At 44.3% G+C, this 26,891-nt stretch overlaps 1 protein-coding gene across 3 annotated transcripts in view; it reads right to left on the bottom strand.

Annotated features, from left to right (window-relative positions):
- GMDS (GDP-mannose 4,6-dehydratase) overlaps positions 1–26,891 on the bottom strand; it is a 632,819-nt gene that overhangs the window by 98,300 nt on the left and 507,628 nt on the right. For 2 of the 3 annotated variants that reach the window (XM_045389917.2, XM_074038941.1), the window contains one exon: positions 18,062–18,158. The exons of the other annotated variant lie outside the window; for it this stretch is intronic. In XM_045389917.2, coding sequence (XP_045245852.1) covers positions 18,062–18,158 — 97 coding nt within the window. The remainder of the gene's footprint in view (positions 1–18,061; positions 18,159–26,891) is intronic. 3 annotated transcript variants of the gene reach the window in all.

The raw sequence follows: 26,891 nt of genomic DNA, 5'->3' as shown, positions 1-26,891 counted from the left end.
AAGTCGGTGCAAATACACCCACTGCAGCCCTGAGAAAAGGCAGGAGACGTGTCCACAGAACCAGAGTGCCAGCCACGCTTGTAGTGCTGCTGCTGAGGGGCCTGGCTAGAAAGTGCTGACAGCAGCTGTCCTTGGAGGCCAAGGCGCAGAAGGGCAAAGTTTTTGGGTGATCCAGTGCACGTGATCTGGGAGGAAAGTGGGGGAGGCTTCATGGGGTAGCACGGCCTGGAAACTGGTGGTGACACTACACACAGCGTGACCTTGGGCAAGTCACTCAGCTTCCTGGTGGCCCAATTTCCTCATCTGACATGACGACAGTGAAGATCACGTTCCCTGAGCAGCTGGAGGAAGTGACAATGAGGCTCTGTGCTGGAGAAGCCACTGTGGCAAAGGCCAACATCTCAGAGGTGACGTGTTGCCCCCACGACCAGGAGAAGCCCTCGATGCTTGGAGCTGATTGTCACAGATGGAAGGAGAAGTGGACAAGTAACGTGGATGGGCCTTGGCTCCTCTGTTCCCCAAGGCATGAACCCACTTCTCTGGCTACCCTTACGTGGCTATTTAGACTACTGCTTGCGTGAGAGTAAATGCAAAAAGAGGAATTTATTGAGAATTAATGCTGTAACTAGGATTTAGAGACGGGACTGACAGTTATGTTTCAAAACCAGAGCTTGAAGTTTGGGGAGAAAACAAATGTCTCTTCTCTCAACGAATACAGTCCTTTGGTTGGGCTAAACCTGCCTGGCTCAACTGGGGCAGGCTATCTATGGAGGAAGGGTTTTTGCCTCACGCAGCAGCTTTTGGCTTGACTGCAGAATTATTTCTGGAAATGGTCAATAAAAATTACATATGTATGTAAACCGGTAACATAAAACCCCAAACCATACAAGTATACTTAATATAAATGACTTTGGATCTTTAAAAATTGTTTTTATTCTGCTGAAGTCCCTGAAGTCAAAGCCCGTGCTACAGCTGGACGCTTCCCAAGAATCACTGCTTGTCAACACTGCTCCTGCAGAGGGAGGCTGTTTACCTCCACTCTGCCTGTCAAGTTGACGTTGTCTCTAAATGCTCTGCTTTTTATTACCAGCCTCCACCAGACCGGGAAAAACATTTGTATATGTGTATATTCCCGAGAAGCTTAACCACATTCCTGCTGAGAGCACAGCAGATCTATTCATCAACGTGGTAAAGAAACCAATCACACCGATTGATCAGATGCCTAAAACAGCTGGCTCATTTTCTTTTCCAGGATTTTCTTTCCCACATGTCTGCAGCATTCATTTAGTCACTAAACCCTGAGCAGTCACCTGCTCTGTACCTGCTGTGGTATAGCCAGGTTGTGGTCAGATGTCATAGAGCTTCCGCCTACCAGAGAACTATGTAGGGGCAGTGCCCTCTGGGGCTTCACCAAAACCCACCAAAACACACGTCTGCCCTGACATGGCAGATACACTTTTGAGGGTCCCCTTGGGAATGGTCACCCTGGACCTGGAGCTCTCCGAGGATGGGGTCAGGGAAGCCGAGACTATCTAGGCACAAAAGTCTTGACGTCTACATTTCTATCATCAATTTAACTTCAATGGGTAAATGATCTCATGATACTGCCAAGCTCAATGTCCAGGCCCTAAGCACACCCTGCCTTGGGGGGTGGGGGTGTGAATGGCTCTTATGTTCTCTTGGGGACGGGGCATGTGAAGCTCTTTCAAAGCACCCGTGTGAGTTTGTGGAGGGTTTAATGACAGACTTGTGAAGGGGTTGACTACACATCATCAGAAATTATACCAATGGCAGTTTTACTCACTTGAAATGAGTATTTAGAAAACATGTGCCCCTATGAAAGGATGTGCCAAGTCAAGCAAAAACTTGGGGCTGGAGAAGAAAGGAGCCGGACTTGGCAGTTCCGCTTTGTTTTCTCCGCACGGACAGCTGGACGGGTACAATTCCCTACAACTACATACACGATGTTGTATTCTGAGCATTTTCCCCCGGGGGGAATCAGCTTTTATCGAATTCTTCAAGAGATGAATGAAACCAATAAGGTTAGGGACAAGTGAACTGTGTGCATCACTCCCGGACTGCAGCCCAGGGCACAGCTGCCCCCACTTACCGAGGCTCGGCCAGCCTCAGAGCTGGCTGCCTCAGGATCCCTGCAGAGTCCTACATTTCCAGGGTCCGCTGCTCAACTGGTTTGAGGATGAACCCTGGAGGACTGTATTTTTAACAGCTTTCTGGATGAGTCTCATGTACCAGGCTTAAGTACCATGGACTAGGGGAGACACCCTTGATTAAGGATGCCTGCAACTTTGCTTAAAGTAGTAGCATTACCCAAGTGTTCTTAAAGAGGCAACCTGAGAAGAAACGGGTTGCCTCTTTAAGAACACTTGGGTAACCCACACATCCACAACAGCTCTGATGCTTACAGGCAAAATGAAACACATGGGGTGGGAAATCGATGTAGAAACTCATTTTGCCACTGTCTGCACTGAATCTGTGCATTTGCGGCCTGTGGTTTTGGAGATATCCCTCTGCAATTTTCGCACACTTATGTCTAGGTACGGTTTTCCATCCACCTTGCTTACCTCCGTGCTATCAGCCTGTTCTTGCCTCTGACACCCTGGCTGCCTGCATACCCCTTCCATGCCCCTTAAGTGACTTGGGAAACTTGTGGAAAGAAATCTTTTCAGTCAGATTTTGTGCAGCGTGGATGAAAGTCTCTGTTGATTCTAAGGAATGAGCTGGGTGGAGGGACAGTGTTTCTGGCATAGTGAAGGCCCCACCCGAGCACCAGCAACCAGTGGCTGCTGAGAGCAGCACTGCACAGTCACCAGCAGAACACGCCCCGCAAGCCCCATCCAGCCCCATCCAGCCCCTCACCTGAGCCTTCGTTAACACACGACCCATTTCCTCTGTTTACCAGTTCATGACTGCAGCCTACTCTCTCACCCTCTCCAACACTTGGAAACAGACTCTAAGATCAAGAGAAAACTGCGAGATTGGAGGTTTGGGGCTTCTTGGCAGATACAGAAGATGCTGGAAAATTCAGTCAGATTAATCCAGACTCTTGGTTTGAGGGATTCTTTTCTTTGATAGTAATCACACCATTCTGCAATACTATAGTATCTTTGATCATAAGATCTCAACATGCTTCACAAACACTAATTTAACCTCCCACTACTTTTGTGAAGTTTATCATAATCATCCTTCACTTAGGAGATAGGGAAACTGAGATGATGTGTGAAGTAGAAGATGTAAATAGCTAAATGAACTTTCAAGTGCTATGTTCTTAGCTCCTAATTATTTTGACTGAAGTGTTTTTTCTTATTTCCTTCAGATAAATAAACTGATATCAATGGTTTACATACACAACAGAAACTGCAAAACACATATTCCTAACTTACTCCCTATAACTAAACCCGGGGTGCAAAATGTCACTCACATGGAGAGAAGATGCAGCAGACAAAACGACTTATCATCAACTCAGGGTTTCAAACAAATATCCCCTTTACTTTGATGTCTCTGATGCTGACTGCAAAGTATGAGGGTATCGGAAAGTTCAGAAGTTCAGATAGAAGTTCAATTGTCTGTCAAAGTTATAAAGATGGAGAAAGGGAAAAAGAAAAAGGGTTGAATTCTTTAAAAAAAATCAAGATCATGAAAAAGGGAGAAAGGAAGAGGAGAATATTTCTAGCAAGCAATAGGTTATTAAGTTTGGATTTCAATAGAGGTTGTTAGCAGAACAATGTAAACATGGCTTAGTTGGAGGGCTGAGGAGAAACTGGTATGAATCAGAAAGCCTGACAAACGTGCGTGGATGACTGGGGACACGCGGCAGACACGAGGCCGTTTCTGCTGCAGAAAGCAAGAAGGCCACGCCATCGTATCTGCGTTTCTCCCAAAGCATCAAGTCCGTCAACACAAGACTGTAGAATCCAGCCACGGTGTCAGACTGACAAGTCAGAAGAAATGCGGTGGATCCATAGTGGCCACTCTCAAGGACAAGCAACTGACTCTGTTTTATGTTTTGCCAAATAAACCCACACGCCAGGGGGTGGGTGCTAGTCTTTTCATAAGTATGCTAAGTCAAACCACCATGAAAAACCATTCCCTTGGCCACTGTGCTCCCTGTGGGGTGAAGTGGCCTCGCCCCCACTGGACTCCAGCGCGTGTTATCTTTTCACCTCCTTTCTGGGATGAGGTGGTGGTTGCTCAGCACCACGTGATGACCAGGCACAGGCCCTGGCTGCTCCCAGCACCCACCACCCGCCCACGCCGGGATCCAGTGCTGGCACTGTTTGCTCTGAGTCTCTGCCCCATGGCTCCCTCCCACTGCCCACCCCCGCCAGCTGAAAGAAGAGACAATGTATTGGCACTGACGGCCGTCCCCATCCCACCTTGAGGAGGAGGCGCTGATGCATGAAGATAATACTTCGTCTTGCTGATAGATAAACAGGCTTTTTGGATCAATGGGCTACACAACACACACACACACACACGCACGCACACACACACACATGCACACACTCACACACACGCACACACGCACTCATACACACACGCACACACACACTCACACACACACGCACACACTCACACACGCACACACTCACACACACACGCACACACACACTCACACACACTCATACACACGCACACACACTCACACACGCACACACACACACACGCGCACACACACGCACACACACACTCACGCACACACACACACGCACGCACACACACGCACACACACACGCACACACTCACACGCACACACATACACACACACACGCGCACACACACACACGTGTGTTTGTGCTGCATTTCACAGATGTGCCAAACTGCATGAAATTGGCTTTTCTCTCATCTCAATTTGGCAGCATGAAGCACAAACATCTCAAAGGAAAATCAGCAACTGTTTTTATCCATAGTCTCTTCTCTTTTTCTTATTCATCTGATCCATAGACCCATTTGAGTCCTTATTTTTTCACATCCTCACTGTAAGTTAGCCATTTTGGTAAGAGAGGCATACTCAATCAGGCCATTTCTCTTCATGTGGGAAACATAATATTAAAAAAAAACCCAAACAACTGTAGTTAGATACTTGTTTTAGAAAACATATCCAAAGACTATTCTAGTGCATTTGCCTGAATTTTCCACCAAAATGGATGTGCAAAGAGGAAGACACTGTACACTTATTAGGAAAATCTCTACAAGCCCGACACTTTTTCAGACTTTTTTTTTTTTTTTGAGACAGAGTCTCGCTATGTTGCCCTGGCTGGAGCGCAGTGGTGCAATCTCGGCTCACTGCAAGCTCTGCCTCCTGGGTTCATGCCATTCTACCATCTCAGCCTCCCAAGTAGCTGGGACTACAGGCGCCCGCCACCTCGCCCGGCTAGTTTTTTTTTATTTTTAGTTGAGATGGGATTTCACCGTGTTAGCCAGGATGGTCTTAATCTCCTGACCTCGTGATCCGCTCACCTCGGCCTCCCAAAGTGCTGGGATTACAGGCATGAGCCACTGTGCCAGGCCTCACTTTTCCAGAAATTTTAAAAACATTGTTCTAAATGACTATCATCTTACACAATCATATATTTAAGTTCTTTGCGCTTACGTTAAAAAAAAAAAAAGAAAAACATTGAAGATTCTAAGTGAATAAAAAGAGTAATATCATGCCACCAGGTTTCTGGAAGACCTTGGTCCACAATACCAACACCAGCCACAACGGCCATTCACTGAGTGGAACTTATTTCTCACTTCGTAATTCAGAAAGTTCTATAGTAGCAGAGAAACGTGTGTGATGGGGAAAGCCAGTGACCTGGGTGTCTTTTATGCTAGGTGACACTTTGTTCCACAAGCATAGCCTCAGAGTGGGTAAAGGAAAGATGGTGGCTGACAGCTGGGCATTCCTTTGGAGACTCAGAGCTGGCAAAGCCTCCAGTTGGTAGGCGTACTCTCTTCAGACAGAAGCAACCAGAATGCCTTTTGCATATGCACTATTGTTGATGTCGTCTGCCAAGACTTCAAGATACCACGAGGATTTCACACGCTGTGCATAGTGGCTGCCGGAGGCATCAAGCCCTAATGGCCACAAGGGTGGGGCCAGGCTGCAGTGGCTGTAATATGGCATCACTAGGTCTTCCTACAGAGAGGAGCCAGGGAGCACGTCTGGAGTGCTGAGCTTGTGTGAGACAGGTGGGATAGATCAACGAGAAAGGTGCAGAGGGAAGTGGAGAAACAAACAGAACCTATGAAAATAAGAGTTTCAGAACAGATGAAGAAAAAAGGGGAGAACATCAGCAAAAACACAAGGAGATAGGAAAGTGGCAGAAAATGGAAGAACTAGTGACAAGACATGTACAGAGATAAAAGAATAGAAACAAAATATGACCTCTTCAAAGGTTGGATATACAAGTGTAAGTTGTGAGTGAACTTAACACTCATCTTGCCATGGAATCTCAAATAGAAAGAAAGAGGAACATGATTATTTTTATCTTCTTTGCTATTTAGAATAGTTTAAACTATTGCTCTCCAATAGTTTAATACACTGGTTTGAATAATTTTGGTTCTATCAGACTTGGCTGTAAAGCGTAAGAATGATTCTTTGGCAATGTGCACATTCATTCATTCTTTATCCCCTGACAACGTGCCAGGTAGTCTTCAAGGCCCTCAGATGTCGTTCTTCCCCCAGGACCCAGGTGGAAATGGCCCATCACAGTGTGATGGAACGAGACGTAAGTGCTGACTCTGCCTGGGGCAACGGGCGCGGGCTGCGTCAAGGAGCTGACACTTGTGCAGGGTCTAGTAACTAATATTTCACCAGAGTTTTCAACATGCCCATTGAGATCAGTGGGAAAATATTCATTGTTACGCTGTAGCAGGAAAAACAGAAGGAAGGAGAGGTTAGGAGCTTCTAGAAGACTTCAAAAGTTTTGAGAACTGGGAATAAAAGGTGTTGAGATATATACTTTTAAAACTTATAATGCAAGCCAGTAGGACATATTCAAACTACCACTATACTTTTTAAATTTCAGAATTTCAGTAAGGGACTATAGCACTTTCTAATCCTCCAAAACAAAAACTGATTCAGAAACAAATACATCTTAACTTCAACACCTTAGTAACTTGCCTTAGAAAAAATGACATATTCCCCAAAATTCAAACAGGTTTTAGATGATGATGTTAGGCACATTTTTCTCCACTGACCTCTTTTCAAAAAATAATAGAAACAGCCTGAATTTAAAATGTACAGTGTCTTTCTAATATCACTGTGAAAAACATTCACACAGAATTAATTTCATTCTCAACAAAATCCCTGTAAAATAGGGAAACATTTCATTACAAAGTCAAAGAATATGTAAAAAAGATATAAAAACATCTTTAGATTGGTTTTCCCTGAGTGACTAAAGATCCATGTTTATGCTATAAACAAATCTCTCTTATGAAAGTAAGGCCCTCCCTACTCCTGGCTCTGCTTTTTAATCACTAAAACAGCCGGGAACTGTTTAAGAATTTGTCTGAAACGCAAAACTTGTTTAACTAACTTAATGGAACAGGTGAGGAGACACTCTTCCAGAATTTGAACCCATCAGGGGTCAGATGGCAGGAATCAAAAGCCAGATTGGTGGTATCAGAATAGTGGCTACGTGGAGTTTAATGATGACGTATGACTGGTTTTAAGACTCGTGACAGTAAGAAAGAAAAAGGCAAGAAAATAGGAGGTACAAATAAAAGAGGAGGTGAGGCCGTGAAGAGGGGTGGCCTGCAGGCTACGTGAGGGAAGGCCTGGTCAGGGCAGGGTGTGGTGATATCGGCTCCACCAACCTGGCTTCTCAGGGTTCCTGGACTGGGCCACCCACCCACTCCACCTCACAGAGTCCCTGCCTATGTCTCTGTTCATGCGGCTGGTCCATCCCCACAGCACCTCCTGCCCCAACTGTGAACTCCTTCCCAGTTCCTACACCCCGTCCCTGGTCCATCCCCACAGCACCTCCTGCCCCAACTGTGAACTCCTTCCCAGCTCCTATACCCCGTCCCTGGTTCATTCCCACAGCACCTCCTGCCCCAGTTGTGAACTCCTTCCCAGCTCCTATACCCCGTCCCTGGTCCATTCCCACAGCACCTCCTGCCCCAACTGTGAACTCCTTCCCAGTTCCTACACCCCGTCCCTGGTTCATCCCCACAGCACCTCCTGCCCCAGTTGTGAACTCCTTCCCAGCTCCTACACCCCGTCCCTGGTTCATCCCCACAGCACCTCCTGCCCCAGTTGTGAACTCCTTTCCAGTTCCTACACCCCGTCCCTGGTTCATCCCCACAGCACCTCCTGCCCCAGTTGTGAACTCCTTCCCAGCTCCTACACCCCGTCCCTGGTTCATTCCCACAGCACCTCCTGCCCCAACTGTGAACTCCTTCCCAGCTCCTACACCCCGTCCCTCAGCTCTCTCTTTTAAGCACAGATCTTTCCAAAGCCCTGCTCTCAAACTCCCCTTTATTAGGAAGCCTGTCCTTGTCCCTCTGTCTGATGTTTCCTCAGGCCCAAGCATGACCTGTCCTCATTTCCAGTTGCTCAAATGTATCAGCGGTGTTTTCTGAGTGTGTACATTATGCAATTTTAAACAGATGATGCACCAGAGTCTTCCATTTTGGTTTTGTCCTCAAAGTGATTAACAATATGCTATCCACGCCATAGAAAACACTAGCCCAGCATTGGTTCGAGTGATTAACTCAGTATTCTTACTGTCTGAGAACCCTGGAGCCTCCACAAGAAAGGTGGCTTTGCCAGCACCTTGATTTAGCTCAGTGGGACTCCATCTGGTCTTCTGACCTCCAGAACTGTAAGGCAATGGATTTGGGTAGTTTTAAGCCACTAAGTTTGTGATTATTCGTTACATCAGCAATAGTAACCCAGCACAGATTTTAGACTATCAAAGTGACACTCAGCTGGCTCTGGGGAGCGAGTACTAAGAGGGGTTTTTGCAGACAGGTCTCTGAGGGAGAAGCGTGGGGGGTGGCTGGCAGATAAAAGCAGATGACAGCCTGGTGTCTTCCTTGGGGGCTGCTCTCTAGCCTACTGGGGATACGGCAGTTCCAGGAGGAGCCGTAGAGCTTGCTGGATCTCAGCACCTGCCACACTCCCTCGAAACACACCGTTTAGGCAGTCAGAAGTCGATCACTCATTCAACATGAGTTGACTGTGTACCTTCCACACAATCCTCCTTTCTACCGCTGGATCAGGAAGCACACTGATGGCAGTACTAAGGAACAAGCAACTTTTTCTGCATGAAGCTCTTCAGGTATACAACAAAATAAGTGTTTAAATAAAAAAATGTCAGGAGTTGAAGAGCCCAAAGTATCCTTTCAGAAGATGTCTTTTGACAACTAATAATTTCACAAGAGTATATGGTAAGGATAATTAATAATGACGACTAATAAAATGACAATATGTAGCACATACTTTGTGAATTCATCTTTAAGAATTCGAAAATGCTTTTCAACCTGACTTCCAGGACACAGTGATTTGAAACTGGGTCTCTGCTTGCCCCCTGAAACTCAGTTTTTCCTGGATTGAGATGAAGTAATCATCTGCCAATGTAAACTCTTTGATAGTAGCTCTTTACACATTAGTCTGGCCGTATGGCTCTCAGATACAAGAGCTTAGTTTGTGTATTCTGTGACTTATTAACCTACTTTTTCAAAATATGTTTCTAGGACTTACCTCCTGGAATTCACATTTGCCTGGCTCTGCGACCAGCTCCCGGTGCACACTCTTCTGTTTTCCCCTAGACATGCTCCTTTAGGGAGTTTATGTATGTCAGGATTTCAGCTCTTGCACATCCAGGTCCTAGCCCCGACCTCTTTTCTCCACACTAGGCCTCCAGCTCCAACTGCCGCCCTGATTTTGCTGCACAGATATCCCCGAGGCACCGTGAGTGTGACAGAGCGCCTCAACACCTCCCCTGCAAAATAAGTCTTCTCACTGGATCTCTGATCTGGGCTTCAGCATCATCGCCTCCCCACTACCCTGCACGGTTCAGCCTCTGTCCTGGGAGTCACCCTCAGCTCTGGCTTCTCTTCCACATGTCCTTAGTCCACTCTGATTCCATGGTCTCCATCTCTGCCATGTTCTGGCACCTGTCACTGTTTGTCTCGCCTGGGCTGCCCTGGTTCGGTCAGTCCCTCATTACACCCTCCGACACCCCAGGCTGTCCCAGCAGCTTCGCAGCTGCTCCCCTTTCATCTGAGAGTTTCTATTGGACAAGGACCTTATCTCATTTATCTTTAAATTTCTTGGTGTTAGACTGGGACTTACTTCCATGGTAATGGAATGTTTGATAAACATTGTTTTCAAATTGAATGTTAAGAACTCAACCATATATTTTATTTTCATATATACTGATACGTATCTGAGAAGCTGAAGGTAAATCAGAATTATATTTTAAATGTGCATGGTCAATGTACTATCTAAAAGATTCCTGTAAAAATCCTAAAAACTGCAGAATCTGTTAGTACCTACACAATTACTTATTTTTTAGTTTAAGATATTCTTATACCAGGTTTTCATGGGGGCAAGGCACACCTGATTTACTCAGGAAACTAGCAAATTGATGACAGCATTACAAAATGTACAAGCTAGATTTTGCTATTAAGGACGGTTCCTATTTCTGCGTAACAGCTGAATGAAACCAGGTATTTACTGATGGGCCAAACCTGTTAAGCATTAAATGTCTAGAAGCAGATCAGAGCTACTAAGTTGGGATGGAAGCCCATCAGTGGTGGACCTATCACCTTGGCAGTTAACGACAAAAGGAGCCAGATGAGTTTTTATCTTTGCTATTAGAGTTAACAGTGGATAGAGAAGCCAGCCTGGCATGAGCACAGGTGTGGGCAGTGAGGCTGGAGAAGGCAGGCAGGGTGAGAGAAAGGTGGCACAGAGCCCACGGTAGATGGGCATGGACTACATTTCAGCCCCAGAATATTTTAGTGTCTGCAGAGCAACTGTTTTCAAGTAAAGAAGGTGCTAGGAAAACAATCAAATTTGATAAAAAATAATTAACCTTATCGAGAGCATGAGGCAGAACAGGGTGAGAGAAACCACAGGCAGTATTATCTGTGAAATCTCCATGAACACAGATTTTTGGACTGCTGTTATTTTGGAAGATAAATATGGCTTGGTAGAACAGGAAGAACATGGCTGATTTGTTTAAAGAAAAAAAAAAGAGGGATTTTTTAGATTCCAGAATATACAGCTTATTGTCTAAAGATGAAAACAAAGATGGAACACATAAGGGATGAATGGATCTCTCATACGGAATTCTGTTCTTGGGGTGATCTACATCAGAGCTACTTCAGGGAGAAGCTGAGCTCAACCACTATTGCTCCTCCTATGGAAAGTTGATGCAGATGCTAACACAAACTTTTACGATGATAAAAAGATTTTGAAACTTATTTTGTAGATGTCAATAAATCTACATTATGATTATAAATGAGGATAGCCAGTCATCACCTGGATAGCTTTATGGAAAAAAGGTACAGGTGGTGCAGGAACGCCCTACGGTCCAGGTAATGACCATATCTCCATTAGCAACACCAGAGGGTCTTAAGGATAAATCCAAAACTATTCTTAAACAAGGGAAGATACATAGCTATGTACACCCATAAGGGTTTTTGAGTCTTTGATGACATCATTTAAATCTAGATCTGATCATAAGAAAAGAAACTTCAAGGAAAAACGGAGGAAGTTGGGGGTATTATAATTAGTACGCAATTACTATTTCATTAGATATGAAACGCTCTCGAAGAGGGAGGGCAACCGAGGAAAAACGGAGGAAGTTGGGGGTATTATAATTAGTACGCATTTACTATTTCATTCGATATGAAACGCTCTCGAAGAGGGAGGGCAACCGAGGAAAAACGGAGGAAGTTGGGGGTATTATAATTAGTACGCAATTACTATTTCATTAGATATGAAATGCTCTCGAAGAGGGAGGGCAACCGAGGAAAAACGGAGGAAGTTGGGGGTATTATAATTAGTACGCAATTACTATTTCATTCGATATGAAACGCTCTCGAAGAGGGAGGGCAACCGAGGAAAAACGGAGGAAGTTGGGGGTATTATAATTAGTACGCAATTACTATTTCATTCGATATGAAATGCTCTCGAAGAGGGAGGGCAACCGAGGAAAGAACCCAGGCTTCAGGAGGAAAGCTATATGGCCCTGGGGGTTTTGTATGCGATCCTATGAAGTATGGAGAACATACAGTGGAGCATTTAAGAATCAACTGAAGAGACTGAAACTTAAAGCTCCCTTGCTTAAGTCCAAGGAAGGAAAAGGGCAGGAAAGGCCAATGTGATTAAGGAAGGATATCAAGATTAGTATGAGGAGCCTAAGAGGGAGGCTTAAAATATATAAACAGTGATTTAGAGATATAACCTATTTATAAAATACAAGCAGTAAGAAGTTCGGAGAATAATTACAAAAGAGGAAGCATTCTGATCAGCATTCCACGCTACTGTGGTCCGACAGTTATGAGGGCAGAGGATGCCAGGATATTCAAATGGGAAGGGACCTTCAGAATGAGTAGTCTCGCCTCTTTCTACAGGCCCAAGAGTGCGGGAAGAAAGGCACTCATCCTTAATCTGCTCTCCCCACATCCTCTGACCCAGGCTCCCACTCGTCAGAGAAGGAACAAAGAAGAGCAGGGGTGGAGGGGAGGATTAGAGCCTCAGAGGTCAGAGGGAGCAGGGCCGGGAGGGACGGACTGGCTTCTAACAGAGCTGGGACAGATGAAGGGATAGAGTCGGGGGATCTAATTTCCTGCTTTGGGAGGGGAAGTGTGAGAAGGTGGTGAGAACAGCTATGGGAGAAAAGGGGGACAGTTTCGGGACAAAAGGCCAGGCTGGTGAGTGTGTCGAGGGCTTCTCACCCCCAAATGTGGAGACAGAGCCGAGGGAAGCTCTGACTGGTATTTATATAAGTCCTCTGATGACAGATCAGGTTCCTGAGGTCTGGAAAGTGTTACATATCATTATTCTAAACAGGGCTATGAGATAGAGCAAGCAATTACAGGCCATTTAACTTAACATCACTTACAGAAAAATATTAGGAAAAGTGTGCGGGGCTGGGAGGACAACGACAAGCACACGGTAATTTGATTAGAAACAGGCCACATGTTTTTACCGGAGGAAGGTGTTGTTTTAACCAGCTTGTTGGACTTCTTTGAAGTTACTGCTTTCTTAGTTCTAGGTTTTAACCCATGATTTTTTCCTGATAGCTATAAAGATTAGGAATAAATATCAGATATCTAAGTAAATAAAACAAAAACCAATCACAACTGAGGAGATTAAAAATACAGTGGGAAGAAAAATGAGTGTTAAAGACAAACAGTGTAGCAAGGAAAAAAAGGAGTAAACATCAGCTAGTAGAGTTTAAGCCAAGATACTTTTCATGGAAAATACTTGCTTTGGGTCTGTGAATGTGTCCCTTTATCCCATTTCCTAAGACGCTCTGCAGAAAACAAAAGGGACTTTTTGTTTGACTGAAAAAATCTCTTTGCTTTTTTTTCTTTTGTTTTGCTTTTTTAGTGGATTGACCATTTGATGTGGTTAAAAATTTGGCACATTAGGATGACTACTTCATTAATCCTTCCTTTGTGAATTTTAAGTTAAAAATTCTCAAATAAGAAGAAGACATGTTTGTGGTTATTTTATATACATTAATAGGTCAATAGTAGTTTTCTCATATTTACACAATATTTCTGTACTACAGAATAGCTCCTGAACTTTCAGAAAGAGGATCAAAAAGGGTGAAAACCAAGAAAAAATTAGCATTTTAAAAAGTGCTTAATAATGTTTGTTAGAAGCTTCAAGTATGTTTTGCTATCTATTTTTGGCTGGTTAGTCTGAATGTTAGTCAATTCACTAATAAGGCCGTTCTACTCCAAAGATCCTGGACTCCAGGAAATACTATCATGTCTTTTTTTTTTTTTTTTTTTTTTTTTGAGACGGAGTCTCGCTCTGTCGCCCAAGCTGGAGTGCAGTGGCGCGATCTCGGCTCACTGCAAGCTCTACCTCCCGGGTTCCCGCCATTCTCCTGCCTCAGCCTCCCCAGTAGCTGCGACTACAGGCGCTGCCACCATGCTCGGCTAATTATTTTTTTTGTATTTTTAGTAGAGACGGGGTTTCACCATGTTAGCCAGGATGGTCTCAATCTCTTGACCTCATGATCTGCCTGCCTCAGCCTCCCAAAATGCTGGGATTACAGGCGTGAGCCACTGCGCCCGGCCAAACTGCTATCATTTCTACATTTGCAATCTTCCCAGCGGTGGGGACTGTATCTGTTTTGTTCATCATTGTACACCTAGGGCCTAGCACAGTGTCTGGTAAATATTTAGTGAATGAATGAATGGTTAAGAACAACAACAATATTGGATATTTACTCTGTGCCAGACACTGTACTAATAAGTACTTCGCATAACTGACTCTGTCAATTCTCCAATAATTTTTTGAAAGAAGTCCTATTATTAATCTCATTTTTAAAAATGAGGGAACAGAGGCACTGAGAAGTTAAGGAACTTGCCTAAGGTCACACAGCTAGTAATCAATAGGTTTCAAACTCAGGCCGTTTGGCCAACAGGCCCACATCTGAGCATAATACCACTTCCTCTTTAAGAATGAACACACAATGCAATAAATCTGTGCATCAACGCGTGCATGTATAGAAAACTATACACAAGACAGGGGTCTTAAGTGGCACAGAACTCAAGTACTAATGTTAGCATCAACAAATACCAGAATTCAGGAGTGATGGAAAATTTAAAGTCTAATTTCCAGGATCAGGCTCTCTGTGGTAACAAACCTCTGTAGGCAGAGCACCAAAAAATGTTGCTCGATTGAGCTTTAATTGGATGCTGGAGTCCTTAGTCCAGAGCAAACACTGAAAACTTCACACTGGCACAGAGCGATATTTAAGGTTTTGAGGCACTAAATCAATGGGGAAAAAAAAATTACCAGCACATGTGGAACTATGCCCTATATGGAATCACTGGTGGCCTCTTTCAAGCTAGTACCTGCCTTTGCTGAGCAAAGGGCCATTTTTGAGTCTTATTCGAAACACAATATAAAGCTCTATTTCCCTTTAGTCTTGCTGTAGGATATCAGTGTTCTGAGACCTGACGTGTCTTCACCACTTTGTTTTTCAAATTTTCTTTATGGCATTTTTTCCCCCTATCATTCTGAAATGATTCTAAGACGACGTAGTTATTGGTTGAGTGTCCCTCCGTGCAGAAGATCTCGGGGGACAGATGGCCTAAGCTGACCAGTGGCAGCACTTTTGTAGTACTAGAAGCAGCAGCAGCAGCAGCAGCCTTTGGCATGTGCAGGATGGACTGAGACCCTGAGAAGGGGAAGATTCAGTTTAGATGTGAGAGAATCCCACATCTGCCCTAAGTTGAATGTGGACAAACCTCAGAGAAGCTTGGTGCTCTTCAGGACTCACACAAAATGGCTCTAGACCGTTGGCTGTTGGGACCTCACACCTAACTAACAGCTTATTTACAATGTAGTCTCCAGTTCTGGTTACCTTTCAACTGGAAGAATATTCTCATCCCTGAGGCAACTCAACAGGAGGCTGTCAAGTTGATCCAAGTTTTAGGAAAACTTGTTGTTCTGAGGAATGAGGTTAAAAGTTTAGTCTCACCATACAAGAAAAGCTTACCCAGTGGAATATTAAGTTGAAGTGGAGTGAATGAAATTAATGCAGCCTAGAGGCTTAGAAAGATAAAATGTAGTTCAAGATTCAAAATTGGACAGTAAAGGGAAGCTCAGGAGAGAGCCAAATCAGTGGAAAAATAAAGCAAGTATATGAAATCAGACACCACTCTTATACTGAAAGAATGCTAGTGTCAACAGAGCTGCAGAACAGGTATGATGATAGCATTTGAATGAACAAAAGAAACGGGAGGGATGCGGCGTCGGTCACAGCAGGAAAGGGGGTCGATGCAGATTCAAGAACAGTCTTGTTAGTCTGAGGGTCCTTTTCCTGCTCAGTGAATTCTTTTGTTCTGTGTCCTTATCAATCCCACACCTTGCCTAAGTAGGAATGACAGACAAGCCATTCTTAATGACTTCCTAGCTTTTGAAACTATTTTGGTGTCAGAGAGGGAAAGAGCCACATTTAAGTTGTAAAAATTGAGGATTCTGTTGGCTTAGGAAATTTCCTTCTCTGAGATGGCCGTTTTTGATTGTAGATACAGAAACGCATTTACCCAAATATGTGATCTGTGCCATGTCCCAGAAAACTGACATCTCTGTCACACCTCCTCAGGCCAGAGAGTCAGATGGCAGCACAGCTCAGGGCTCCAGCCGCCAGTCCTGGCTGTGTCAGCACAGTGTGGCTGGCATCTCCCTCCCCGAGGGCCAGCACACATCCTCTCCTGGGCACACCCACTCTCCGTTAGCACCGGGAACAATTGTTCGCTGTGTCGGAGCCCCGGCCACGCCCTTCGCCCGGACAATGCACAACTCCACAGCCCTACCTCTCCCAAGCACCGGTTACTTCCTTTCCTTTTTATTTCCTCCGGTGTGCAGAGTGCATGAAACACAGTTTTTTCCTTCTGTCTGAAACAGGACATTTTAAAGAGTGGTAAATGATGACCGATTCACTTTCAGTCTCTCCTCCACGGAGTTTTCCTAACCTCTCTAAGGTTGTACAACAGATAGGAATTTTGTTCAGAACACAGGGAAAATGGTTTCAAAAAAATTCAATTTTCACAGTTAATGTTCACTTCACTAGGTAACACATACGAACGTTTCTCTCTGGAGACGATGCTTTCTACTATCTTTAGGTATATTTTCTACGTTGAGTTTTGCTTCCATGGTGAGGATGGACCTCATTAAAGCAATAACAGCAGGCTAGGCAGCTTTATAAATTTAGGAAAGGAGGATGTTATGTTCTAACAACCATTTTTTAACACAGGAACTTCTGTATTTAGAAATTCACCCATCCATCTAGCAATCAGTCAGTATTTATTAAGTACCTACCTTGTTATAGTCTAGTCTAAGATTTTTTTTTTTTTTTTTGAGACAGAGTTTCGCTGTTGTTGCCCAGGCTGGAGTGCAATGCGTGCGTTCTCGGCTGACTGCGACCTCTGCCTCCCGGGTTCAAGTGATTCTCCTGCCTCAGCCTTCCAAGTAGCGGGGATTACAGGCTTGCACCACCAGGCCCGGCTAATTTTGTATTTCTAGTAGAGATGGTGTTTTACCATGTTGGTCAGGCTGGTCTTGAACTCCTGACCTCAGGTGATCTGCCTGCCTCTGCCTTCTAAAGTGCTGGGATTACAGGCGTGAGCCACCACGCCTGGCCTTAAGATATTTTTTTAAAGTCCCTATCCTCAAAGAGTTCACAATTTGGTAAAGAGAAACAGATATGTAAACAAATGATTAGATTATAGTGAGTTATAATAGGTACTATAATAGAATTAGGTATAGCATATAATGCGGATACAAAGAAAGGAGTGGGAAGGAATTTCAGCAGTACTGATGTATTGGCCAGGAAAGGCTTCATGGACAGGGTGGTACCTGACCTGAGTCTTAAAAAATGCAGGGGAAACCATTTATGGTGTAGTGTGCAAGTGTGTACTTGTGTATGAGTACACAGACACAGACACTGACACAGCTGGAGAGGCGAGCAGGCCCTCCAGGCCCCAGATGTCCTGCAGGTCTGGGAGGGTGTTGCTAAGTCAGGCATCCTGTAGGCTATCAGGGACCAGCCATTAGAATAGAAGACCAACATGACGAGATCTACTTGTGATGTGAAATTCCATTTCTGAAATCAAAGATTTCTTTTGATGGGTTTAACTCTTGTTTTCCTTTATAGAGCAATGAAGTTTGTGGTGAGAATGATAATCTTAAGTTGAATTCATTGTTTTCTGATTTTGGAAATGCACGCTGAAGGATGCCAGGGAGCTGAACTGACAGCTCCAAAGGCTGGCAGCAGGCATTCCATGAGTACATTTTCCCAGTCAGCCAGCCAAATGTGGCCATGCACTGGGTGGCCAGAGTCCTTACCACTTCAGTTGGCCGGTAGTACTTGAGATCCACAGTCACGTGAACTTTGCCGGTCTCTTTACATCTGCCCACTTCATTTTCATTCTTTCCTTCCCACCTGTAAAGAAGATAAACACCGAGTCAGCTCCTAACTGCTCGGGAACATTTGGCCATGCTGTAGCACCTTGGGACGCCCCAGCCCGCTCCCTGCAGGAGCGCTTAAGCTCATTAACTGCAGCGGCACAGGCTGATGCCCAACTTGATTATTAAAGCAACGGGGACTTTCAAACTGCTCTAGATCTGTTTTGAAAGGGCAGGGTTTTTTCCTCTTCTTTTTAAGAAAATCATGATGAATTCAGAAGTGAGGCTTTAGAAATGAACAGATTAGCCAGAAAATTGGGCAACTTTTGGGATTTCAAAGATTTTGTATTTTTCTAGACTATTCTTGGTCATTATTATAAATTAATTAAATGAATCAATTATTATAAATTAATTAAATTAAATATTATAAATTAATTAGATTAATTATAAATTAATTAATGTCTTTTGTCCTCCCCCTTTTTTCTTTTCTTTCTTTTGTAGTTTTAGGGATATTCAATGTTAAGTTGACGCATTCCATTTGGGAATAAGTTCCATAACCTAATTAACCATTCAAAGCATCCCTGGATCAGATACAAGTTCTCCTGCTCTTCCCAGTCAATGGTGGGCCCCCTTAATAAGTCTCAGATGATTAAACCTCCAAAAAGAACACAACTAATTGTTCGTTTCCTGCTGAGAGAGGGTATATCAATATTACTTTCCTACAACCTCCTCTGACCTAGCTAGGATACTGTTTGCACACAAGTTTCCTTCCCTGAACATCCACGGTTGACAGCAGGAAGGATCCCAGGAGCGACTCCCCAAGTCCACACTATGCAGCATGAGCTCATATGCTTCGAGATTACCTTCTCGCTAAAATTCTACTTATCCATTTTATGTTCTTATTTTTATAAATCAAGCCACTCGCTTAATGGTAACCTCTGGATTTCTATAATAGCATACAATTTGGGTTATTTATTTTTACATATGAACTATTTGGCAAAGAAAGAAAAGAAATGAACAAGTATGGCATGTTTGACTTTACCATTTATCATTAGAACTGGTTTGCATTATGAGCTGGAGATGAATCCTGTGGACACAGGACAATTCTGGGTGCTGTCTGGGTCAGAGCCACCATGGGGAAGACAAAATTAGTTACTTGACTATGTAAGCCACAGGCACCACTGAAAATGAACATTAAATGTTGATCCCAGTTACATTTTGGAATAGGTTGAGAATTAAAGACATGAACTGGCCTCATAAGCCTTATTTCTGATGAATCACCTGAATGTTCTGGTAGCAAAGGGGAGATATTTCACTGTTGGAGGAATAATCAGTTTGTTAGTGTGCTGAATTTACCAATGGACTCAAGGCAAATATGAAAATTGTCCTGTAGCGCAGAGAATTATATAGCACAATATGTTGAATAATATACAACTGTACAACTGGTCATTTCCCCGTGACTTTTATATTGATTATTAACACAAAAAGGGATGTTTGGTAATTTGTTTTCATTTCTTTCTTAATGTTGACTAGATCGTTTGGCAGGTCATGTAGGTCTAAGAATTTCAAAGCAAGGGGATTGGCAGGTAGTATCAGAGCGAAGTTTTTGGAAAATTCACCAGGAAACGTTAAGTGGATGTTTTGGAGCATGGAGATTCAAAGTGTTTTAAAACATAACCTAAAGGAATGATGACCCTCATACATCTCCTGTGGATAAAGACCAAATCTTAGCTGATATCCACAGGAAGGGAGGACAATTGGTTAAGTCACGATTTTTAAAAAAATTAACTATCTAATTCTAAAGTTAATTTTTTTTTTTAAATTTTGGTTAGGCTTTCAGTAGATGAAAGTATATTTGTATTTCACAGGCATGTTTTAAATATTTTTGCTCACATTTCATACTTTGCAAAGAGAAACAAGTTCAGCAGATACTTGCATGATCGTATCTCCAACCAAGTCAAAGAGTTGTAACAGAAATACCATTTACAGTTCTGCTGATTGATTTTTCATTTGTAGCTGGGTATTTGGTCTGTGATTGGCCATGCTGACTTATGTGCACATAAATATTGCACTGTTCTTCCACTGGTAAATCTCAAATGCCACAAACATGAGGACTGGTGATTCAAATCCATTTATAATTCAATTTTTAAAAACCACACACAAGCACACACACATCTTTAAACCAACAGAGCCTTGGTAAAGAGGTGGAGAGAGTTTTCTTGATTTGGGAGGGAGCATGTGAGTCAGGAGAGGACTGAGGCCCCGCCTGAGGGGGCTTTAGACTTCAGTGGGGTCTATAAACTGTTTCTGTGACGAGCCAGATAGTAAATACTTAAAGTTTTACAGATCACATACAGTCTCTGTTACATATTTTTCCTTTTTCCTCCTCCTTTTTTTGTTTCTTCTTCTTCCTCTTATTTTTCTTCCTCTTTACTTTCTTCTTTTTTTTTTTTTTTAACCACCCTTTAAAACTGTAAAACCTGTCCTTACCTCCAGGACAGTTAAAAAAAAAAAAAAAAAAGGGCCTCAGCTGGGATTTGGCCCACAGGCCACAGCTGCCCACTCCTGCTTTGGCCGATCAGGTTAATGGTATCGCCTCACCCTCAGCTGAAGGAAAGCATTTAATTCCTGTTTATAGCAGCGGCCTGCACGGCTAGACCACTTGAATTTTAGTGTCTACTACTGATTCTCTTTGATTGCTTTGCTGGTCATAGACTAACATTTGGGATTTGTAACACTAGCTGAAATGCGAAAAGGCTGAAGGAGAAACACTCCCTCTCTAAGGGGTTTATTAAATACAGCCTGAAAGTCAGACTTGGGTCTGGTGCTACTTTGGCGCTCAACAGGCACCAGCTCCCTTGCACGACTTTTTGCCATTGTCTGAACGCTGTCTGCTGAACTTTCATCTTGCAAATGCTGTCTACAGTCAAAACAGTCTCCAAGGGCATGGCATTGCCCTCTACAATTAATATAGCTACATTGAATAAGCAAATGTAATCAGGAAATGGCTCAAAGCTGAATTGAGTTGGCAAAAACCACTTTCTAATTTGCACCAGGTCTGAATGAGGGCAGTAAGCAAAAGTTTCCGCCAAGTGCCAAAAAACATTCAGTTACGACAAAACATGAAACACTTGTATTAACAAGTAAAAGGTAACAGCCAACATGTCCTAACAAGTAACGTTATGACTCAAAGCAGAGCTGCAATGTTAATGAAATGATGGTGGCTTGACAGAGAGGAGAGAATTCGGTTAATTAACAAGAATTACTACCCACTAATTTAGATCAACGGCTCACCAAGCACGGATCCTGTATAATTCAATTTTTAAAATAAATTGTTGCCTCCTAATAAGCATTAAATAGCAATAGAAAGCACTGAAGAATAACAGAATCAAGGACAATAAGGCAAGATAAAGCACTATTAAAATCCACTCAACTAGGCATTCCTTTGAAGGAACAACAAAAGCAAAGTCAGCCACATGAGTCAAGTTTGGGGCTATTAGACCTAAGTGTGTGTGTGTGTGTGTGTGTGTGCGTGCGCGCGCATTGGGGTGGGGGTGGGAGGTGGCAACACACTCCTTGTAGTGATCATGAGTCAAGTTTGGGGCTATTAGACCTAAGTGTGGGGGGGCAACACACTCCTTCTAGTGACCCAAATATCATAAAAGCGCTCAGGAATTATTCTGATTTATTTAATTAGGCTATTTAATTAGGGTATGGAAGTAGGAAGCTGCAGCAGCTAAAATTTAGTCAGTGCCATAAGGCAGGCCTGGAGGAAGCATTAGCTTCTGGATAAAGATGGTGGTTTTCACACACTTTTGCTCCTTCCCCAGAAACCTTTCAAAAAGGAATAAACTCACATGAGCTAAGAGGGCGGGAAAGAGATGTGAGAAACCAAATTCTGGAAGCTGGAAAGCAGATGGATGAGTGTTAAAGGACTTAGCAGAAGCCCTAGAAAAGTCTCCTAAACCAACAGTGGGAGAGCTGAGAATGGCCCCAATTTACACTTGCAGAAGTCTCCAAATGCTCAGGATGTGAGGCCTGATTGCAAGTCTCCGTAGGCAGCAGTCTGGGGCTCGATCCCCTCCCCGATTCCGCACTGTTTGGCCGCTCACTGCCTCACCCTCCCTGAGGTAAGAAGTGGCTGGACTGAAGGCTATGGGCTCAGTGAAGAGTGGGTCACCATGCTGAAGACAGAGGAAATTAGGTGACTGTATGCATGGTGAATACTGAGACCCACCACCCAGCTCTCTGTGGGCTGGCAGTCAGGCCTATTTCCTTCCAATGAGGACACTGGGGAGGCTCCTCTGGGCATCAGAGATTCTCCAACTAAAAGGCCTTATCAAGTCCTCTTATAATAAAATAGCCAACAAGCTCTCACTATGCTCTCAAAACTTACAAGTAGCTTTTTAGGCACCCGACTTTTAAAGAAGCAGAAAACCAAGTATTATGAGACAGGAAATATATAAGGAAAATCACATATATAAAAAATAGAAATCAAAACGAACAAACTGAAAAAAAGCAACTTGGAGGAAACAGAACAAGCAGGGGGAAGAGAATTAAAAACAAAATAAAACAAGAAAATCTCCACATATACCACCTTTAATATCCTCAGACAGATCAGGAAAGATATCAAACAAACAAGAACAGGATACTACATAAAAAGAAACAATTTGAAACACAGGATTTTAGAAGTTGAAAACAAAAAACAGAAATTTATAACTCAAGAGAAGATTTCGAAGATACCTGAGAGTATCTTCTGGGAGTTGAAGAAATCTCCCAGAAAGTAGAGCAAAAATATGTAGATATGAAAGACCAGAAGAAGGAAGATAAGAACATTGGAGTGCCTCAGGGCAGTCAGTATAATAGGATTTCCAGAAAGAGAGTACAGAAAAAATGGAGCAGAGCAAATAACTCTCTTAAAACAAATCAAGAATATTGATCAAAGCAGAGGCACATGCATTTCTACACCGAAAGGGTGTCCCCCAATAATGAATGGGTCTAGACCCACCTCAGATCAAGTTCCACACCACTGGGACCAAGAGAAGGTCTGAACCACTTTCCACAGGGGACAGACGGGACTGGGAGTCAGAATGGCTCTTGGTTTCCCATGGTGATACTGCAAATTAATAGGCAATGGAGTAACACCTTCAAAGTTCTGAAGAAAAATTATTCCAATCTAGAAATATATACCAGCAACATCGTTAATTTCGAGATTGGACCAAAGATATTTTCAGGTATATTTTGTCACAAAGTATTTGTTTCCCATGCATCCTTCTCAGGAAACTAATTATGATTTTGCTTTACCAAACCAAGCAGTCTTGAGTAAGATGTCAGGAAACAGGGGCTCAGTGTAGGACAGCAGCTAAGAGAGCCCCCAGAGGAGCATGAAGGGACACAGCAGGGTTTGACCTTCGGGCCAGTCCACACGCGGTCAGGTCAGAGGCTCCAGGCTGCCTCAGGAAGATGTGACTGACAGCCCAACCAGGGGTCTGAGAGCCTAGAGAGGTGATTGGCACAGCTGGGGCAGAGTATGGGGTAAAGTTAGTGATAAGTACATAGAAAATGAATAGAACAGAGAAAGAAGGCATCTGTTAGCTCTACGGTAAACAAATGACAATTATACATAAAAGATAAAATAGGCCGGGCGCGGTGGCTCACGCCTGTAATCCCAGCACTTTGGGAGGCCAACGCGGGCAGATCACAAGGTCTGGAGTTCAAGACCATCCTGGCCAACATGATGAAACCCTGTCTCTACTAAAAATACAAAAAATGAGCCAGGTGTGGTGGCGGGCGCCTGTAGTCCCAGCTACTTGGGAGGCTGAGGCAGAAGAATCGCTTGAAGCCCGGAGGCAGAGGTTGCAGTGAGCCCAGATCGGGCCATTGCATTCCAGCCTGGTGAGAGTGAGGCTCCGTCTCAAAAAAATAAAATAAAATAAAATAAATGTGGTTTACTGGAATGAATAGCATTCATCAGTCATGGTAATGTAACAGTAAATATTGACTTGACTCCAAAATTACAATATAACAATTGAGTATTAAGAGAATGGAGGGATGGGTCATGGGGAGAAAAAGAGAGCAGAACTCTTGTTTTGAATAAGAGGAAGCCAACAGATAAAGCCTAGAAGGGAAAAATCAGTAACGACATGGTATTTGGAAACATGGAGATAAATGCCAAAGTAATTGTAACACAGGACAATAGAATTTCCAGAAACAAATATTTATCTTTAAATAAGACAGTGTACCGCAGCAGAACAACAAACATTTCTGTATGTTGGAAAAGGCCCACAGAGCACCCCAAACAGCGGAGCACAGAACATTCCCCAGCAGATGGGCCTAGCCAGGGAAATGGGCAGGGAGGAAGCGGAGGGTAGGAGACAGCAGGGATTTGTGAGAACTCCCGTACAACGATTAGAGGACTAGGGTGCTGGGGTAACTGGACAAAAACATCTAATAAAGAAGGGAAAAAAGAATTATAAATGTGAGCTTTGTAAGTAGCAGAGTGTGAGTGACTAACCCCCACCCCACAGGCCCCTCTACGTTGCAGAGAAAGCGAGTCTGGAACGAAGAAGATGGGCCTCAGCACAGCCCAGCCTGAGCTCTGTCCCCGGAAGGGGTATTCTGTCCCACTAGCTCCACTACAGACCCAGCACTTCCTTACAGGATTCATCTGTCACCCTGCTTCTGGATGGGAAGGGGCTGACGTCTTTGGCACCATCAACATTCCAGATCCTGCATCACCACAAAAGCCACTAACAGGGTGGGCAGGTGAAATCTGCAGAGAAGACGGAGCAGGCAACCCTGGGAAGAGGCAAGCCAAGGTGAAGTATGCGACCTGAGCAGCCCAGGGAGGAGGGCGGTCAGCACTGCCAAACTGTGATGATGGGCAGATGTCAGCAGGATGCAGGGACTCGAGCAGGGCCCTGGGCACATCAGAGAAAGCTACTTGGATAGGGTGTCGGGAGCTGAATGGATGGGGTGAGGCTGTGTGTGGAGGTGGCTCCTTGATGCCTTTTGGCAGAGCAGGGGAAGAGAGAGGCCAGGCAGTGACTAGAGGGACCCCAATTCTGAAGGGGCATCTGTAAAAGATGAGAGGGAGCCTCAAAGGAGGGCCAGAGGCCAGATGCAGTGGCTCACACCTGTAATCCCAGCACTTTGGGAAGCCGAGGCAGGCGGATCACTTGAGACCAGGAGCTTGAGACCAGCCAGGGCAACATGGTGAAACCATGTTAGGTCTCTAAATAGAAAAATTAGCTGGGCTTGCTGGTGTGCACCTGTTGTCCAACTACTTGGGAGGCAGAGGTGGGAGGATTGCTTGAACCTGGGAGGCAGAGGTTGCAGTGAGTCGAGATCGTGCTACTGCACTCCAGCCAGGGTGCCAGGGTGACAGAGTGAGACTCTGTCTAATAAAAGAAAGAGGGCCAGGGCTGAGTGCGGAGGCTGAGCGGCAGCCTGAACCTCTTGAGCAGGCAGAAGGGCTGAGGCCATAGGCCAGGAGGAGGCACCCTTCCAAGGGGCATCAGGGCGACCTGCTAGTGGGACAGGCGAAGTGAGGGCGGGTGCCATTTTTATGCTTGGGGACCACTGTTTTAATCACAGACCCACTCTAACATTTAAAATACAGCACGAGTCTAAAGGGTGGACCCTGGATCTAAGAGAACCTTAGCTGTGTATGGCTTCTTGCATTGCTACTGAAATGGAGGCCGGTTAGCCTCCATCCGTGCCTAGAATTCTTCCAATTTATTTCTGATAATTATTCGAAGTAAGGGGCTTCCGGCAGTACCAAGCCCAGCTGTTATGCTGTAGTTAAGGAATAACCATCTACAACAAAAAATGTGAAATTTAAATCCATTATACAGCTGTTCATGCAGAAGGCACTTCTTAAGATTAACGCCTGCATCTATTCTGTGATTTCTCTATCATGGGGCCCTTATGAATGTTACTTGCTGAATTCATGCGCCAAGAGGCAGACGAGTAGCATCATCTGCAGTGTATAAGTGGAGGAACAGAAGTTTGCAGGGCTGAACAATTTACAGATGGCACATGGGGAAGGGCTGCTGGAGCCAAGGCTGCCAAGCCAGGCTCTTGGGCTGCCCCACCCTGGGCCCAGACAACACCCGTTTCACATGGTCTGACCCGAAAAGGTGCGGTACCCTCTCAAAAGGGCATAGCCATTTTTGTGGGGAGACCTCCTCAAACATTACTTTCAGGAAGAGTGGTCAACTGGTCAATACTTCCCTTGCTGTCTTCTTTTTAGCAGTAGGACTGAGAAATTACTTAATAGGAAGGCTCTCCTCTCAGTCTTTTCTTAAGCTTCATCCCTAGGAAGTCAGACTAGGAAGACGAACTCAACGGAAAAAGCCTTGTGAGGTGGTGCCTGCTGAGGGTAGCTCAAGAGATCAAATAATAATAATGATAATAAAAAGACAAGACCAGAGATGGCTCTCCTCAGCTGTGAAAATGACAGTGAAAGGATATTCTGATACAGAGCTAGCATTTCAATGAGCCTCAGCGTGTCCACGCTACCTTGCACAGCTCATTAAATGTGCTCTAGCTGCCTGCTTCATTTATATTTACCCAACTGGGGCATATTAGCCACCCCCAATGGATAAGGATGGAGCTTCTGCTGTATGGGGGAAAGCAAAACTGACAGAGGCCTTCCTGCAGGGCCACAGTAAGTAGGCAGTGCCCAAAGGACCAGTACCCAAGCACCCCCAGAGTTGCAGCCACTGTTCTGGGCCATCTGCATCTGTACCGCTTTCACCTACACAAC

The sequence above is a fragment of the Macaca fascicularis genome, chromosome 4, assembly GCF_037993035.2.
Source record: "Macaca fascicularis isolate 582-1 chromosome 4, T2T-MFA8v1.1".
Lineage (NCBI taxonomy): Eukaryota > Metazoa > Chordata > Mammalia > Primates > Cercopithecidae > Macaca > Macaca fascicularis.
This window is presented reverse-complemented; position numbering and strand designations above follow the sequence as displayed.